This window comes from Rhodamnia argentea, chromosome 7, assembly GCF_020921035.1.
Source record: "Rhodamnia argentea isolate NSW1041297 chromosome 7, ASM2092103v1, whole genome shotgun sequence".
In the NCBI taxonomy this organism is placed as follows: Eukaryota; Viridiplantae; Streptophyta; class Magnoliopsida; order Myrtales; family Myrtaceae; genus Rhodamnia; species Rhodamnia argentea.
Window position 1 is genome coordinate 8451769 of NC_063156.1, and position 19766 is coordinate 8471534.

The window sequence follows — 19766 nt, forward strand, 5'->3', positions numbered from 1 at the left end:
AAGAAACTCATGTGCATATTGATTAACAAATTGTGTACTTCAATCCTATGATGTAAATGACATTATACCATTAGATAGGTCCCAAGAGATTTACTTCCTTCCTTGATGGGAGATTTTTTTTTTTTTGGTTGAAACCTTGATAGGAGATTAGACTAGATATAATTTTATTAGAAGAGTGATAACATCGCACTCGGCTTATACCCCCTTTCTTTAAAAAAGAATAATAAGGTTGTACCTCGTATTTATTAGGGTTAATATCATGAAAAACTCTAAACTAGTATACCTATGATAAATTTACCCAAACTATTTTTTTGAATACAAAAAACTCAAAATTGGTACACATGTGATAAATTTATCATAAACTATTTTTTGACTACAAAAGACCTTAAACCGACACCCGTGAGAAATTTACCATAAAATTATTTTTTACTACAAAAGACCCTAAATTGGTACATCCATAACAATTTTATCCCAAACCGATACACCGTGACGAATTTACCATATATTAGTTTCTGTTAAATTGAGTTAATACCATGAAAATTTCCAATCTGATACACCTGCGACGAATAGAGAGTACAAATCCCAAACTAGTTCACCCATCAAGTGTCACGTGTCATCAACTCAGCAATTTGATCGTAAAATTTTATAGAAATTAACGGAGAGTAAATTTATCATATGTATACCAATTTGGGATAAATTTATCACTGATGTGCTAGTTTGAAATTTTTCATGGTAAAAAAAATAGTTTTGGGTAAATTTATTACAAATGTACCAGTTCGATATTTTTAGTGACAAAAAAAAAAGTTTGGGATTAAATTATTACAAATGTACTAGTTTAGGGTTTTTCGTGGTATTAACCCTATTATTTAATATGGAGTGTACTTGGAATACAATTTCTCTTTTTAGTATTTTATTTATATACCTTTGACAAAAATTACCTTGCAAAATGAAATTGCACATTTTTTTCAATCAAAACGTCAGCATATTCTCTTTACGAATTCAAGATCTTTAATATGTCAAACGAAAATTTCAATTCTGGAAATGAAAAGTGAAAACGTAAAAAATTACGTAACAACTATTTTGAAACGCATTTTATTCTTTTGTCCGGAAAAAGTAACCACTTGAAAGTAATGCGTGCTAACCTCAAGGATTTACATAATGAGGTGTAAATGCAAGTCCAACATCCGACGGCAATAAGGACGGAACTAGCATATTGTACCGGCGGGCTCGACGGAGAAAATTCGAGCGGTGCAATCGAGATATAATTTCAATTGATGATGCTTATCATACAAAATTGAATCCAAATTGGGGGAGCCAACTTCTCGAGGCCGAGCTCAAGTTCAACGTAACATAGTATTGTGACTCTTCGAGCCCAAACTCGAGCGAATTCGATTGTCACAAACTAAGCATTAGGTTGTGTTAGGATTTATTGGTGAACCGTGGTCCGTCCATGTAGGCTATCACAGCCCTTGCCCACCTTGGATAACTGTTAGTATTTGAACGTGATAAAAATCACTTTCCCTTAATACGTCATTTCTCAAACGTTCACTACACAGAGAAAAACAAAAAGAAAAAAAATGAAGAACGATGACTACACCATACTCCACTTCCGAACGCGAAATGGGTAAATGATTGTACTCTCTCATTGCAACAGGAACATCTTATCCGTGGAAAATGAGATATATCCGTTACGTAATATACTTCTGCGATAAATGATTCAAGATTATCTATAGACACGTTTTTTGGTCTAATCCGCTACATATACAATGGGAATGTGTTTTCTTTATTGGTATCAGAGCATAATCGTTCTTGCTTCTAGGTCGTCTGTGTTTCGTAATCGTTTTTAGCCCGAAAAACCCGTTTTCGAACGTACTATTCATTGTCAATTGATTCTTTTCTGCACAACAAAAGCCGTTTTTGAACAAATCAATGAAACCTTCTCATCGAGACGAGAATTTGGAGTGGTCGCCCATCACCGGACGACACCGGGAGAAGTCGCACGTGCCCCACACGCCACAATAGGAGCGGGGGCCATTCGAGGTCGCAGCAAAACGTTGCCTTTACGCGCGTTTTGCCTGGTGTGAAGAATGTCTGTCTGGCTGTGACATGTCCATGAACAACTTTTACCCAGACGAGGAATGGGCCTCTTGGAGTGTATGGTGTGGTTCTCGGGTTCACATTTGCTACATTGGCAACTGGTTCTGCTTATGCAGTTACATCACAACTTGTGTGGTCTTATTCAAATTTTTGGAAAATTTTAAATAATTACTTGAAATGCATTCATTATTTTAAATAGGGGTCCGAATTGTTCTCATTATTTCAAAGAAACGCCTAATCAATGACATTTTCGTCGTTTATTTTTTTTCCTTTTTTCGTTTTTTCTTTTTTTCCCGTCCTTTTTGCCAATGGCTGGTTTCGGGCGATGGCCGACCACCGACAACGGCAGGGTGAGGCCACCCTTGATGGTAACGAGAGATGGCCTCGTCAAGGCAACCCCTCATAGGCCACAACCAAGATCGGCCCCCGCCGGATCGGGACGAGAGTCACCTTGCCACAATTGGCAAGGGCCTAGGCTAGGGTGCTCTCACCGGTCGTAAGAACGGAAAAAAAAAAAAACAAAGAGATGAAATAAAGAAAAAAAGTAAATGGCGAAAATGACCTTGGTCAGGCCATTCTTTGAAATATTAAGAGTTTGTCAGGCCCTTATTCGAAACAAGGTTCACTTCAAGCCCTTAATTGAAAAAAATAATGACATTTCGGGCTCTTATTTGAAAATTTTCCTTACTAGTAAATCACCGATTGTGAAATTGAATGTACGCATATATACAGAGTGCCAAATCATTTGTTGACAACAGCTCTCCGTTTTAGAATTTAGCAATTTGGTCCCATAAGTATGGTCTCGATATCATTTTAGTCCTTCTGAGGATTCCACAAATTTGCGTGACCCTTGTGATATGTGCTTCAAAAATTGAATTTGTCCAATCCGATTGATAGAGGAATATTTTTGTTTGTTTCGTATGACTTTGCATTTTAAAATTATTTTGTGTTTTCTATACTTGGCGACTCATGTAGTAAGATTTTCATTGAATTCAAATTATTTGAGACTCCCGGAGCATGTCACAAGTATATTCGTGCACAGTTTTCCATAATTTTTTAAGATTTATGATATAATTTTCTCCTCTCTAAGTTTTGGAGGAAAATCGATTTTTTTTTTCAGACAAAAACCAAACCAATTTGATTCTTCATGTAACTGGAAAACCAAACTTGGGGAACAAAATGTGAAAACAGTTTGCAGCTCAGAGACCAAAATGATTTTAGAGGGACCAAAATGATTTTAGAGGGATGACAAGGCTTAACAAAATTTGACAAATTAAATGGAATGAAAATTGGTAAACCTAAATTTGGCACGAATTGTGGTGTACATCATTCTGGGGCATATTCAACAAAAATCCTACGCAATGCTCCACGAATTAACTGTTTTTGATAGTTAAACTCGAGTTTATTGCAAAATAATTTGATTAATGCTACATATGTCATAGGCAATTTATAAAATCGCCTTACAAAGTAATATGGTAGACGATAAGGGAGTACTTAAATAAGTACGCATAGTCAGCACGCAATAGTGACATGCCGTATCCATTTGTATATTGACCTCGTGTGAAATATAGGCTGGTCTATTTTAAAAGGTACGATGTTGACTTTAGCAAACAGAGACTTTATACAATTGATAAATCCTTTTATATATATATTTGGTAAATATAAATCCTTATGTTTACCTCTCTGTTACTGATAAAAGAGAAAATGAATTCTTTAAAAGTATCCGAAAGTAGGTTTTGCCTTCCTTGTAGGTTTTTTTTTTTTTTTTTTGGGTCAAAATTTAAGTTTCTTATTTAGCCCATCTACATAGTAATTTAATGTTGTGACGCGGTTTAATTTTAGAAGACGTAAAAGTAAAATTGGTGAAAGAAAAATGATAAAAAGGAAAAAAAAAAGTTAACTACTAAAATTCAGGTGAAAGTTTGTAATTATCCTTGTAGTGTAATGACCAATTTCACCAGTTTTTTAATGGGATATACAGGATAGAAAATTATCAAAAAAGTACTAAATTTATTGCAATTGTGTCAATTCAGTCACAAATTATTTTTTTCAATTAAGTCCTAAAATTTTTGTCAATTCAGTTAATTTGGCCAGTAAGGCACTGATGTGGCAAATTTTTGTTAATATTTTAATATAATTCAAAATTTTAATTATTTCTTTAGTAATTTGTTCTATCTTTTTTTTTCTTTTTTATTAGGGCCGGTAGGAGGTCGCCGACGACGGCAGCCTTCGGCCAGCAGCCGGTGAGGGTTCGCATCCCTTGCTGAATGGCCATCGGAGGTTGCTGGCCCTAAATCAAAAAAAGAAAAAAGGAAGACGAAAAAGTAAAAAATTAATTAAAAATTTGAGCAATATTAAAATATTATAAAAAATTTGCCACATGTGCACTAGCGTTGCCACATCAATGTTGATAGGAAAAATGAACTGGATTGACACAAATGTAAAAAAGTTTAAGACTCAATTGGCAAAAATAAATTTAGGACTGAATTAACATAATTATAATGGGTTTAAGACTTTTTTGGTAATTTTTCTAATACAGGATAAGATAATATCTTGTTGAGGGAAATGGAACATTTATAGCGTGAAATTGGTGATAAAATAAAATTAGCTTTGTTGGTTATTCTGTTAGAAACGGAACAATTCATTGAACAACGAAATAAGAACGGTATTACACAGTAAGGGCAAAAATAAGGCTGCCGTTTTTCTTTATATACATTCTCCTAGTGCAACTATCAAGCAGGATAGAATTTCCACCTTTTGGGCTAAAGCAAAACGAAATATATTTATTTTTCACACAGCTGAAGGGCAGTGATAATTTATTTACGGCAACATAAACCAATTTGATCTTTCTTAGATTGTTAAGTCACTAGTCTACATCACTTGTGGTTTTGCTGTCGCCAGATTCAAATTGTCTGTGAATGGCCAAATTCCACAGCCTATTTCGAACAAAGCAATGACCATGAAGTCCACATTACTCCATATGAAGTTTAGATTGTACATCAACTAGGCAATGGCAATGAACTCAAGAAGTTTCTTCCTGATTCCTTGGAGACTAGTCAATGCATCCCTGATGTCCATTCGTTCCCTTGGCGACTCAGAAGAGCAAGCAACTCCTATTTCGATGATTGAAACCAAACACCCCAGAGTACTAAACCAGCTTTTGTTCTTGCCATCTAGAGCGACAACCGGTGTCTTCTTCGACCCCTCATTTTCCTGAAGTAGAACGGGATCAATTACCTTGTCCACTTGATCTGTCAGAGCTGTCTTTGCAAAGCGATGAAGGTTCAGCCCGCTTTCAAACATGTCATCGGTTGGCCTCTTACCTGTGAACATCTCCAATACGAGAACTCCGAAGCTATACACGTCTCCTTCTGTGGATACCGCCCTTCCCCAGCCGTACTCTACAACAGGTCAACAGAGCATGGTGATGCATAGTTAATAGTTGAGATTGAAATATGCTCTGGTGATGGTTCATGCCTATGCTTGTTTATCTAAGGATGGGTCTCCAATTGCGTGCTCGATATAAGGAAATAAACTTAAAAGGCCCAACTTCTACAACATTACCTGGAGCCACGTAGCCAAAAGATCCTTTTACTCCAACAGAGCTTGATCGATTAGCCAATAACTTATGCGTTGCTTCTGGGAGGAACCTGACAAGCCCGAAATCGCCTACATGTCCGGTCATTTCATCGTTAAGAAGGACATTGCTCGGCTTTAGATCACAATGGACTGTAGACGTTTCACAGTGATGATGGAGATAATCTAGTGCACAAGCAACATCAATGGCAATATTCACTCTCTCAAGTAGACTCAACTTGCGTCTCGTTGTATGTTGCGAAACAATTGGGTGCAACCATTCATCCAAGCTCCCATTCGACATGAATTCATAGACCAGTGCCTTGAAATCATTTCCATTAAAATCAAACCCAGAATATGCAGTGAGTACCTTCACGAGATTACGATGTCGGATTCTTCTCAAGGCCCCGCACTCGGCTATGAAGCTCTTGGAAGCTCCGTGACGCGTAAGGTCGAGAATCTTGATGGCCACAATCGACTGAGTCTGATCAAGCAGTCCTTTGTACACGGATCCAAAACTACCCACACCGAGCAGATTGGTGGAGGAGAATCCACATGTTGCTTTCAGTAGATTTTGATAAGAAACATGCAAAAGCCCTTCATCAGACGAGCTTGAAATTGATGCTTTCTTATTGTGTTTATACCGGAAGAAATATAATAAAGAGAGCATGTAGGCCACTCCTCCAAGAGCAAAGATTGTTGATATTAGAGCTTTTGCAGTTCTGCTTATTCTTATCCGTTTTGACTCTTTGTATTCGCATTTCGGTAGTAGGAAATCTGGCAGACCCCCACAAAGCTTCTTGTTTCCAACAATTGAAGTTGAGATGATACTTCCAAAAACTCCCCTAGTAGGCAATGCACCCTCAAAATCGTTGTACGATAGGCTCAAATTTGTTAGATTCAGCGACTCTAGATACACTGGGATTTGACCGGACAACCGGTTGTTGGAAATATTCAAAACCTGAAGGCCTCTCATGGAACTCATAGTCAATGGTAGAGGCCCTTCAAAGAAGTTATCTTGCACAAATAAGCTTTCCATGCTTACACAACTGCCAATACTGCTTGGAATCTGTTGAGATAATTTGTTCCCGTCAAGATGTAATTTGCCGAGATTCTTTAAGTTTCCAACTTCTACTGGAAGGGAGCCGATAAGACTATTTCGAGACAAGTTAAGATAAATTGACAAAGATGAGAGGCTCATAATTTCTAGGGGTATGTGGCCGCTGAGGTTGTTGGTTGAAAGGTCTAAGAGAAGTAGATTTTGGCAGTTTCCTAGAGACGATGGTATAGAGCCCTGCAGATTATTGCCAAATAAGGACATTTTGGTTAACATCCTTAAATTCCCGATAGATTCTGGTATCTGCCCCAAGAATTTATTTTGGCTGAGATCCATAATCTTTAATTTGCTCAGATTTCCAATCTCGAAAGGAATGCTTCCCGAGATGCTATTGCCCCATGTTATTAGGATCTCCAAATTGATGAGATTTCCAATTCCAGAAGGTAAGGTTCCAGAAATATGATTGCCACCTAAATCAAACTGTGAAAAGGTGATAGAGAGGTTACAAATACAATCGGGTATTGGTCCTCCAAAAGCATTAAACGCCATGCCCAATACGTTCAAGTTTGTCGAATTGGTTAAAGAGCATAGGAAGTCTAAATCACCAGATTGCCCGCTTCCTAAGTTGTTTTCGCCAATACGCAAGCGATAGAGTCCTCTCATCTTTGAGAAAGAAGGAACTTTCCCGGTAAAGTTGTTCAACATCATTTGGATTGCGCTGAGTTTTGAGGCATTGGATATTGACTCAGGAATGGATCCAGTGAGGTGGTTGTCACTCAAAATGATTCTCTCGAGATTCGAAAGAGTGAAGCCTAAGTCACTGGGCAAGGCCCCCTCTAATTGGTTTCCAGCCGCATCAAGGATTGTCATAGTGGATATGTTGAAGATTGAGATAGGAATCTTACCAACAAATTTATTCGCGCCGAGAGCGAAGATCTTTAGATTTCTCAGCCGGCCAAGAGTCTCTGGAATCAAACCACCAAGGTTATTAAAAGATGCCCCGAAGACTTGAAGGGAGGATAAGTTTCCAAATGACGGCGGAATGTTTCCCATCACGCTGTTGACTTGAAATACCAGTTCTTGGAGTTTGGACAAGGAGCCGAGTTCCGTTGGCAAATTTCCTTTGAGCATGTTGTAGCCTAAGTTGAGAGCGAGCAAATTAGAGCAATAGGAGAGATTCAAAGGGATTTGTCCGCTGAACGAGTTGTTATTAAGGAACAACTTCTGCAACCGAGACAAGCGTCCAAAATGCGGAGGGATGTCGGAGCGAAAACTGTTGTTCTGCATATAGACTTCCCTCAGAAAGCTCAGGTTACCGATCTGGGGTGCCACGACCCCGGAGAGGTGCTTCGATTGCAGGTCTAGTACGGCAACTCTTTGGTGTATTCGATCGCATGTGACACCGTACCACTCGCAGAAGTGGCTACTATCATTCCATGAGCTCAAAACACCGTTGGGATCAGCTATTTGAGCCCTGACTTCCAACAAAGCGAACCGATCGGTCTCGTTCCCGCCAATTTCTGCTGAAGCTAGGACACTCCATATCAGAAGAATGATGGTGGCTAAGCATGAGAATGACTCGGGTAAAACCCGATCTCTATAGGAAAGGGCCATGAGGATTTGAGACAAAGCTGTTCTCAGCTGGAGTCTTTCTGAGTGTTCGTGCGAAGCAGTATCCATTTCTATGAATGGGAACATGCGAAAATTCTTGATGTCACAGAGTTTTGAAGTTTGACTATGAGTGTATTATTGAGTTTGAAGCCATCGCATTTCACCTACCAGAAAATATTGAAAATAAAGACTTCGGAGGGATGCTGCTATTTCGTTTGAATAGACTTCTAATGCGATTTTTGTTTGCTTTTGTTTGGAATAATGATTTGTAAGTATGCTCAGTCGTTAAATAACTGCTGCTTTAGAATATTCTCTTCACATATCCCTTGGCTTTAATATAATTGTGAAGTTTCATTCTTTATTTCTCTTTGGGTGCAGAGACAAACAATCATAGTCAAGCCAAGTCAAGTGAACGGTGCTTTTCTTGTCTGCATTACCAAGCCGGATCCCATTGGAATAGTCTTAGGATTCCATTTGAACACGACTTTTCGACAAGGGGACGTGTCGACCGCCCTGGTGAGTCGTCTCTCGACAAACACTCTACAGTTGAATAATTTTTCCATTGGAGGGAGCAAGCTAAAAAATGCGGAGAAAATTATTGAAAATTTCTTAAACCTATTATGTGATCGCTAATTAAGTACTAAACTTTTCAATTTGGCCAATGAAATCCTAAACCTTTTAGGTTGCATTTGGTGGTTAGTTTATCCTGTCCTGTACTAATTAAGTACTAAACTTTTTCTCGAATAACAAACTTCTTAAATTGTAAAATTAAAATAATAATTAAATATGAATTATATTTAAATTCTAATTTTAAAAATAAAAATAAAAATTATTTATTTATTCCTTTACGTATTTATGACTTCTAGTTTCTTTCTACATTATAAAATATATTTTGTCCACATCCGTGTGTAACACACTTCATATCTATATTATTACATAATTTAGATATGGCAGTATAGTTCATTTTTTCTTCTTCTTTTTTTATCATTTTTTTTCAATTCTATCTTTATACTGTTCATCTTGCCTCTGCCAGTCACAAGAGCCTTTGTGATGGCCTGCAAGGGCGTGGTGAAGGCCGCAACATCCTCGTCTAATTTGAGCAAGGGTGACTTGGGACCCTCACCCAAATCTGCGAGGGCATCGCGACCTTCACCTGATCTCGCAAGGGTGTCTCAGCCCTTGCCCGTGGGTGGCGACCTTTGTAAACCATTGGTGAGAACCTGTTGATCGACGGAGGGAAAAAGATGAATAGTAGAAGGAAAGAATAGGAAAAAAAGAAATAATTCAAAATTTCCTTCAAAAAATTGAAAAATGGCGTCTTTTCATTTAAGATCGTCAAGCTTTAGTAGTGACGCTAGCCCATTAAATAGATCACCTATGCATACGTTATCTATAATAAGGAAATACCTATCGGTTCTATCATGTAGGTCGACTAGCGTTGAATGGATCATTACGTCAACCATTTCTGCCTAAATTGGCTGGATGGATTGCATTAGAAAATCATCAAAATATTTGGGACTACATTGTCCAAACTAGAAAATGTAGGAGTAAATTGGCGATCATACAATAGATTTAGAATTCTTTTGAATAATTTCCTTGAAAAAAATTCCAACTAAACAATCACCTGTCATGTTAAAGTTCCCACCTATCCAACCATACCACATTTGTCTCAACCAAATCACATTATATTAGCGATGGTTGACCTAAAAATAGTTCGCCCATCAACACATGTGCCTAGGGCTGAGGCACAACGGAAAGAGTTAAAGCAGAATATCATGACATGGGTAGTCAATGCTCACGGCATGTGAGATTACCACGGTTATCGATTGGCCGGAGATGTTAAAATGCTTATCGGCAATGATATAAGTTAATGCCACGTGTCCATTAGTAAGGCACGATGATGGAATTGAAATAGTTGCGTATTCTGGCGCTAGCAACAGGAGATGTGTCCAAAAATTTGAAACATCTTTCAAAATACGTGCTAGAAGTGGTTGCTTGAACATCCGGCGGAAGAATGGCCATCGACAATTGCACCCTCTACACAACCGTCAGAAGAACATAAGCATAATCGATAGAGGCGGGAAAGAGACGATTCAAGTTCCTTCGAGTCATTGGAGGACTGTCGACGGTTACGTGGTTCATCACATATGCTAAAAATAACTGCCCGATTTTGAATATACCGCCGGTATCGTCTCATTGATACGAGAATTTTGGTAGGTCTCTCTCTGCTAGAGGACGCTAAAGGTAGCCACACGCTAGAGCATGGGCTTCACACGCTCACGAGCGCGAACCATTGTGTGCTTGCGGATAGGCTGACGTCATGCTGGTCGGGTTCCGACTCGACCCGCAACTCGATTTCTAGCCAGACCCGAGTTCAACTTGGCGCGGGATCCGATCCAGTCAACATTGACCGCACATGGTTCCACGCACTGAAGCTTTGATTGGAGTGTGTAGGCACGTGAGAGCTTTGATGTGGGCGTGCGAGGCGTCGTTGTGTTTGTCTTAGAATTATCTTCAATTTGGTATGAGTTTTATGCATATTTGATGATGTTAAAGTTGTAAAGATATGTATGAAACCCTACATGCACGAATTTTGGGGCTTTTTTGAGTATTTTTTCTCCTGTATTTCTCTATTTTTTTAAAAATGCAGAAGTTGTCTTACATGTATATAACCACATAGAAATTGTGCAAATAATGATTTGTTGATAGCATGTATAAGATTTAATTTACTTGCTATTTGTATCTTGTATTCCGTAATTTGACTGCATGTATTATTTGAGTATTAGTTCATATCTTGTTATGTCTAATACTTTATTTGAATGAAGGAGTTCTAGAAAGTTTTAGTAACTTTAATGAAGTCAAATTTACATAAATAATTATATTGATGATAACTTCAATTAGGGATCTTAGATGATGATTGGAAACTTAGCGAACTTTCGAATCTAAAACCTCTTGTAAAATTATTCATTAACGTAATTAGTTAGTGTAAAATAGATGCATAAATGTTAGGCATTAATAATTCATGAATATATGTCTAAATAACTTCATGTTAAGATACAATGGCTATAGCTTCTAAGAATATCGTACCCGAGCTAAACAAAGGAGAGAAATTAAACGGCAAGAGTTATGAAATATGTAACGTGAAAATCCAGTATGTTCTAGAAGAGAGAAGCACTACAAGCTCTTAACCTAGTTATGAAAAAACTTGAAGATGGAAATACTGCACAACATAGAAGGGATAAATAGGCATTTGTTACATGGACGAAGAATAAGAAATCCATTGTTCGCATTACGTTGCTAAGTAGCCTGAAAAATATGTCATGAGGGAGTTTAGGTGGTTTTGAAAATGCCAAGTCATGCACGAAGTATTAAAAGCCAAGTTTGGTGAGATATCACTCACTAAGCAATGACAGCTCACTATAAGGTTTGACACTTATGAAATGCCTCGTGGATAAAATATTAAATAGCACTTGAGGCAAATGTCGAACATGATTATTGAACTAAAAGATGCTGGCCACATTTTGACCGATGAGCAGGAAATGCAAGCAGCTGGGAGCATATGAAAATTCACTTTACCCACAATGAAAAATAAAGACATTTGAGGATGCTATGAGCCATCTTGAGCTAGAGGAGGACTACCTCTTGTGGCTAAATAGGAAACCGACGTTTACTATGCTAGTTCTAGCTCACATGGGGCTTCAAACTCCAAGCGCAAGCATCAAGGTGTGTTTAAGAAGTGGATGGGAAAAGGAACAAATTCTTTAGGAAAGAAATCAAAGTTTGGCCAACATGGGGAAGGAAAGCGTCCTTTCAAGAAAAATGTTTGAAAAGTAAAGTGTTTTCATTGTGGTAAAAAGGATCACTTTGGTCGCGATCGTGGTAAGCCAAAGAAAATATAAACCCTTTATACACTTGAGAGTGTTATTGATGTCTCTAGTTTACTTTTTCTAACTAAATTTTATTCATTTGTGGACTGTAGACTGAAGGGCCATAGACCATGTATCGAAGGACAAAGATGGCTTTGTGGAATTTTGACGAATTCCACATGGAGCAAAGTAGATATATGTGAAAAATAATTCTATAGTGAAATTCAAAGGGATTGGCACATGCCTATTAAATATGCGCGATGGTCACACTTTGTTCCTACATGATGGTTTATATGCTCCAAAGAATTGTCGAAATTTGTTTTCTGGTTTTGTTTTGGTTGAACTTGGTTTTATTTTGAACTTTCATAATGATGGTGTTGACTTGTTGTTGAGAACAAGTTATTATGGTTTTGGATATTTTCTAGATGGTTTTATTGTATTAAATGTTGAATGCAATAATGTTAATGCTTGTTATTTCTTGCTCACATCTTCTGAATCTTATGATAATGAAGTGAATATATGGCATGTTAGGCTGAGTAATATTGGCCAACAATGAAAGAATAAATTAGCCAAAGGGGGCTTATTATGAAGCATTGAAGTCGATTTGCCTATTTGTAAGTATTGCCTAGCGGAGAAAACAACGTAAAAATCATTTAGAAAAAGAACAGGGGCTGAGTTTTCTTGGCATTTGATCTATTCAAACATATGTGGTCTAATGATTGTGATAGTAAGGTATGAGATTGTATATTTTATCACGTTTATAGATGATTATACTCGATTCAGATATGTGGATTTAATTTCTCATAAATCTAAGGCATTAAGTTGCTTTAAGAAGTTTATGAGCATGGTAGAAAATAAATTAGACATGAAAATAAAAGCATTGAGATCCAATCAAAGTCAAGCGTATTTATCTAATTAGTTCAAAAACCTATGTGATGAAAAAGAAATAGATAGACAATCAACTATTCCAGCGACTCCTCAATAAAATAGAGTTGCAGAAAGAAGAAATAGAACCATAGTGAAAATTGTTAGATTTATGTTAGCACATGCTAAGTTTCCATTAGGGTGATACTTTGTTGATTGTCGTGTGTATACTTAATCATGTACCTTCTAAATCAATTACTTTCACTCATATGAGTTATGGACAAATTGAAAATCAATTTTGAGTTTCCTTAAACCTTGGGAATGTCCTACCTATACACACGGGTCCTCCCGCAAGTATGAAAAATTGGGCCCTAGAAGCAAAAAGAGTATCTTCATGAGATACTAAAAGTACTCGAAAGGGTATAAGTTTATAGGTAAGCAAGAAAGTGGAAGTGTAACTACTTTTGAATCATGAGATGTCGCATTCTTAGAGAATGAATTTTCAAAAAAGGGCAACATAGGTGAATGCTATTCCCTATTTGAAACCTTAGATCGTGGTAACAATAACAATATTATTGGAGCATCTCATCCAAATGGGAGCAATGTAAGATGTGGGAAATTAAGTTCGAATAAGTCTCAAGTGCAACCATTTGATGAGACAATGTCATTGTCATCTAATCCTAGTGGGAGCGTAATGGAGCATGAAGTACCAAGTGTATTGAGTTGTAAAAGCATTCCTCATTGACATTTTGACGTTGAAGGGGAAGCTTCCATGGTTGCTCCACAAGAAGGGGATGAGAAGAGAAATGTAAATGAGGTTCTCCAACCTGCCATGCTATGGAAAAATGGATACAAACAATAGAAAGAGAAATGGAATCAATGAGATCAAACCAAATTTAAGGAATATCTTTTGAAAGGACGCAAAGCCATTGGGAATCAATGGATTCTCAAAATAAAGTGTAAAATTGATGTCAATTGAAATGTAGAAGGCTCACCTTGTGGTGAAATGATATAATCAACAGAAAGAAATTGATTATGAAGAGATATTTTCTACTATGGTGAGATTTACATCAATTTCCTTTTTTTGGCAATAATGGCTAGTTTGGATCTTGAATTATGTCAAAAGGATAGATTGGTTATTTTTCTCAATAGAGAATTGGAAGAAGAAATTTATATATAACAAGCTATTAGGTTTGTTACGAAAAAACAAGAAAAAAGATCTATTGATATATACTATGTCATAATGGTATATAGAGTTTATTTGGTCGTGAAGTCTTTGTTATATCAAAGATCCAAAGATCAATTTGTGATCTTATTATTATATGTTGATGGTATAGTAATTGTTGGGAGCAATATGGAGTTTGTTCATATAGATAAGAACTGGTGGCTTGCCAATTTTGAAACAAAGGATATGGGTGAGGCTACATACCATCTTGGAGTTAAAATTTCAAGAGATGGTTCAAAGATATCATTATCTCTTTCACAAGAGACTTATACAAATAAAATCCTTGAAAGATTTCATATGTAAGACTGTAAACCCCTAGATAATCCTATTTGCAAGAGGTGAATGATTGAATTGTAGAACATGTCCCGAGACTCCACAAGAAAAGGAACGAATGAAAAGTGCCCCATATGCAAGTGTTGTAGGAAGCTTAATGTACGTTATGATATATACAAGACTTTATATTTATTATACAATTGGAATGGTAAATAGATACCAATCCAATCAAGGTCGAGTATTTTGGATTGCTATCAAAAAAATCTTGAGGTATTTGAAGGGTACTGTCGATTATTCACTGAGTTATCAAGATGGAGATTTGCGCTTTGAACGCTATACGGATGCTTATTCATATTGGCTAACTACCAAATGCAATTATCAGTTTTTGAATGTAATAAAATCATGTTTCTATAATACGCCATTTCTCAAACGTTCACTCTACAGAGAAAAACAAAGAGAAAATAGTGAAGAACGATGACGATACTATGCTCCACTTCCAAACGCAAAATTGATAGATGACCGTGCTCTGTCCTTGCAATGGGAACATCTAATCCGTGGAAAACGAGATATGTCCATTACATGATACTATGCTCCACTTCCGAACGCAAAATCGATAGATGATGTGGACATCGTCCTAGGTGTGGCACCGTGAGGGCTGATATGGATAATTTTTACATTTTTTTTCAAGTTTTTCTGAATTTTTGCAATGTTTTCTTTTTTATTTCCTTTTATTTTCTTTCCGTTTGTTTTTCATTTTCCCTTATCTCCTCCACCGGTTATGGGGCCTCAGCGATGGTCGGCAAAGGTGTCCCAACCTTCGTTGATTATCACCGAGACTTAGTGACTTGCGAAGGGAAATAGAGAAAAAAGAAAAAAAATTAGGAATTAAAAAAAAATTACATAATTATCCACGTTAACGTCGACCGATGTCGGTGTGCCGGGTGCTATGGCGAACGGTGATGTGCTAGGTACTACGGCCAACAATGATTGGACAAGCCACGTCGACTACTTCTTGTTAAAATTAGCCGGAATGACTTTATTAACAAATTATCAAATTGTTTAAAATGTAATTTGATAAATTGAAATGTTTATGATTGAATTGGAATTCATAAAATAGATTTAGGACATTTTTTTTGTTATTATCCCTTACATTGTGCGTAGTCATGTATGCTAGGGTGTGGTTCATTCTCCCTTGCGACAGGGAAGCACGTGAGCCCCGCTCCACGATAAGCGAGTGGGGTCCGGGGAAGTCGAGCTGGAGGGGGTCTCAAGGGGGTAGTGCTCCTGGACATCAAAAGTCTTTTTACAATTTAAGCCAATATTTTTTTTATTAGTAGTTTGGGCATATGGCTCATGAATAGCTACTACTATATATATTATTTTTCACTTGTAAATGAGTGATATAACAAGAGGTGCGATGTGCTGATATAATAGAATCCCCCGCTAAACGTAGCCCTAGTTTAAGGGTGAACCAATATAAGATCTCGTGCCTCAAATTTTTTCTCTTTCTCGCTTCTTTTACTTCGTTACAATTGTGCGCCAATCCTAATAGTGTATGCATAAAAATTAACTATGCTCAATCAATTATGTATTCGCATAATATAAACGACTTAAAAGCCATCCCGGCCTCATCAACAAAAAGTTGTTTAATCACTCAAAAGTGAAAAAGTGAAAAGATCCCTTTTCCTTTCGTAGGTCTCGATCTGTATCGTACACGTAACAGACGCTACGTGTTAGCATCAAAGCAGGCCACGCCCCGAGTCAAAGATCAGCTCCGTGACATAGAAGGTCCACAAATTGTCTAACCACCTCAGATCGAAACTGTACACCGGAAAAGAATCAAAACGAAAGGTATTTCCTAAAGCTATTGGAGCAAACAGCGAAAGGAGGAGGAGGAGGAGGAGGAGGAGGAGAGAAGTATCAGACGGAACAGACACTGAAGCAAGTTCTTCTCAGCAAAGTACGCAATTACAGCTTCCATTGTCAGCCTCGGATACATCCTGTGTCGTTGTGCCGACGGCATATAGTGATGGTCAATTGGTCATGGCCTCACGTTAGGACCGTTTTCGGTTTTCAGCTCTATCATAGGAAGATTCGAGGAAGGAGCACTCAAAGAGTTCATTCATGACACCACAAGGACAAGAATAAGAAACCCTTCTGTCATATGTTCATAAATATATGGTTTATTGAAATGTAGGGATATGATTCATACTCTCTATCGAAAATAATATAAGAGGGGTCTCGCTTCTCGATAAGCGGGCGGAGGTCCGAGGGGACCACTCTGACGAGCTTTTATAATTTGAGTTTGTATTTGATTGATAGTTTAGACTTGGGCTTATGAATAGCTATCGTTATATATAATAGTTTTCTTTTATAATTAAGTGTTGTAATAGAGATGTGGGATGTGCTAATTATAGTGAAATTCTCTATTGAATGTAACTCTAATTTAAAGGTGAGTCAAGATAAACTTTGTATCTCCATTTCTCTTTCTTGCCTTATCTCTCTACTTTGCTATATTTGTACGTCTAATCCTAAAAGAAACTATGCATTCGAGCAATATGGGATGGTTCGGCTTATCCCTATTAACTTATACATTCACTCATTTGGAATCGAACATACGTATAGACCCTGCACTTGTATTTCTACGTATCTCTCATGCAATTGGTTACTTATTAAAGAAGTCGCTATAAAACGTTACTGTTCATTCGCATTGTTCTCATTAGGATCCTCCAGAGATTAGCCATGTAAGCCCTCTATCCAATTTGACCTTCACATGGTTAAGGGATAACAACATCGCCATGGGACATTAGGAGTCTCACAAGACCTCAAAAGGTTACACTATCTGAAAGAAAAGCTCTCAATTCGTCGCACCAGGTGAGTTCAATATTGGACACCTGTTAGTGTTCTAGCCTTCCTTTTTCTGAAGCCGATTCTAACTATTATAATGAACAGAAGAAAAACAAAGAAAAGTCCGAGAGAGAGAGAGAGAGAGAGGAGATAACTAAAATGCCAATTCATCAACGAAAACGGAAGGAGGGAGAGTCGAACCATTTTAAACGAAGAATTTTCAATTCTAAGAAAGTATTGTTACCATCGGGTTCGAACGCTTATCCTTCGTTTTTTTTTTTTTTCTAAATGCGTGGCCACATTTTATTGCAAGATTTGACCCGGAACAACAGCTTGGGCATGGAAACGAAAGGATGAGGCATCTTTTACGTGCATGGAAACGGCAAGAACGCACCATGTCCATCTATTCGTGTGCGTCGAAGGGAAATCTCTCTTATTGTGTTCCTCAAACCTCAATGGATCGTCAATTTGTCTTCTTGTCAATGATGAGGCAAGACCGATGCCCCCAAATCGTCTACTCAACAAATGCCACGTCTAATCTTCTTGTTTGAGGGGAAGATATATAGGATACTTCTTGGAAGCACCCTTCCCTTGCTCTCTTGACTAAATGAGCGCGTTGAGTCTATCGAAATGCATGAGGATCATCAGGTGTAGAGGGTCCAATAAAGTTCTCACTAAATCTCTGAGATAATTATAAAAAAGCCCTCAACATATTATAATTGTTCCAATTCAATCTTAAATTTTCTTTTTGGATCAATTCATCCCTTAAACCTTATGTATTTGTGTCAATTTTAGCCGACCTAAGATGAGGGAAAAAAACTAAGGAAAGAAAAATATAAACTCCCCTAAGAGCCCTATTATTATAGGTTGTAGAGGATAAAAAAAGGTTAAAGTGGTGGTTAAATTGTTCGTCTTTGGATGAACTTAGCGCTTACAATTTGCCTTGTGAGAAAATGAGTTGGATATTTCTGAGGCCCAAAAGCCTTATGATATATGTCACTGGCGTCCGGATAACTATTTGTGAGTGATGAGCATACCTCAAAGAGGATTCGAGTTCGTGAGGTATGTTCTCGTGCCTCTTTAAATCTGCATCTACGGCCTAGATAGAACTAAACATAAATGTCAGCAGCGACAAAGTACGCAAACTCGTGTCTAATGAAGGAATTGAAACCAACTATGCTTAAAAACCCTAAACCCTAGAACCTGAATTCCTAAACCTAATGTTAATGGTCAGGACCGTGATTTATATGGCCTGTACTCATTGGTTATATATATACACACACAGGCGCACACAATTCTTCCTGGAAGAAAAGAAGGCAACGTTTAACACCATATTTTCAAAACATGAACTAAGTAAATATGCACGAGCAAAACTGACTTGAAAAGCAAAAAGAAGGGGAAAACAAAGTAGAGTCTTCACTGAAATCCCAGTGAAAATTGGAAATCAAGAGCAGCACATGAAGAACATATACATATACATATACATATACATATATATACATATACATATACAGAGACAGAGAGAGAGAGAGAGGCCCTAGAAATTCTTCTCTAAAATCACTCCATTGCCGGAAACTTCTCATTCTATTCCCTGATTTTGTTACCTTGCACCACGGTTCGCTGTCTATATCAGTTACGCCATCATATTGCTGCATTCTGTGGAATTCCGTGCTGATTTCAAATTTGTATCCTTGTCAGGGGTTTAAGAATTATGTTTACTCTTGAATCGGTTTAATCAGGGGTGAGCAATCGGACTAGTTTGATTCGAAGGTCGGTCCGGTTTACGCGAAGAGTGATTCGGTTCTTGATTCCAAAAGCTGGAAACTAGACGAAGTATCCATAAGAGTTGCAATGACTAAAGACATCAAGTTATGGCATGCTCATTTTTGTAGACAGAAAGAGAAGACTCACTTGCGGCTCTCAATTCTATATTCTAAACCTACCGATTCAAACTGTGAACCTGAAGCCGGAAACCTATAAGGACAGTTCTAGTGTAGAACTTGGAATCAAATAAGTTTTGAATCGGGTGACCTGCAAATTAATTAAGTTCTTGCACTCTTTTTTTTAAATAGAAAATATTTCTTGATATTGAATATGTTTGGCATATTATTTCAAGCGAAAATACTTGTATTTTTGTTTGACATGTGCATATTTTATGCTTTGTAAATTGCAAAAAACAAAAAAAGAAACCAGCGGGTTCTAGGGTCAACAAGGTCAGTTCCCAATTCCATGATTGGGGAACCACCCCCGAGAGTTGAGGCACTAGATTCCAAGTTTATAAACTAGCCATCTTCAAATCGATCACCCCCGATTTTAATCAAAATGACCAAAAATAGTAATTGTTTGGTGC

The 19766-nt window shown here is 37.4% G+C and overlaps 2 protein-coding genes across 2 annotated transcripts in view; one reads left to right on the forward strand and one right to left on the reverse strand.

The window, feature by feature from the left end:
* Nucleotides 1-17561, forward strand: part of LOC115733074 (probable E3 ubiquitin-protein ligase XERICO) — a 30298-nt gene extending 12737 nt beyond the window's left edge. The window contains exon 3 of the mRNA XM_048283184.1: nucleotides 17543-17561. The gene's annotated coding sequence lies outside the window, so the exon portion shown is untranslated. The remainder of the gene's footprint in view (nucleotides 1-17542) is intronic.
* LOC115752481 (probable LRR receptor-like serine/threonine-protein kinase At3g47570) lies at nucleotides 5101-8410 on the reverse strand. Its single transcript, XM_048282040.1, has 2 exons — nucleotides 5662-8410; nucleotides 5101-5498 (listed from the first exon to the last, which is right to left on the reverse strand). The coding sequence occupies exons 1-2, from the start codon at nucleotides 8408-8410 to the stop codon at nucleotides 5101-5103; spliced, it is 3147 nt and encodes a 1048-aa protein (XP_048137997.1).
* Nucleotides 17562-19766: the final 2205 nt, after the last annotated feature.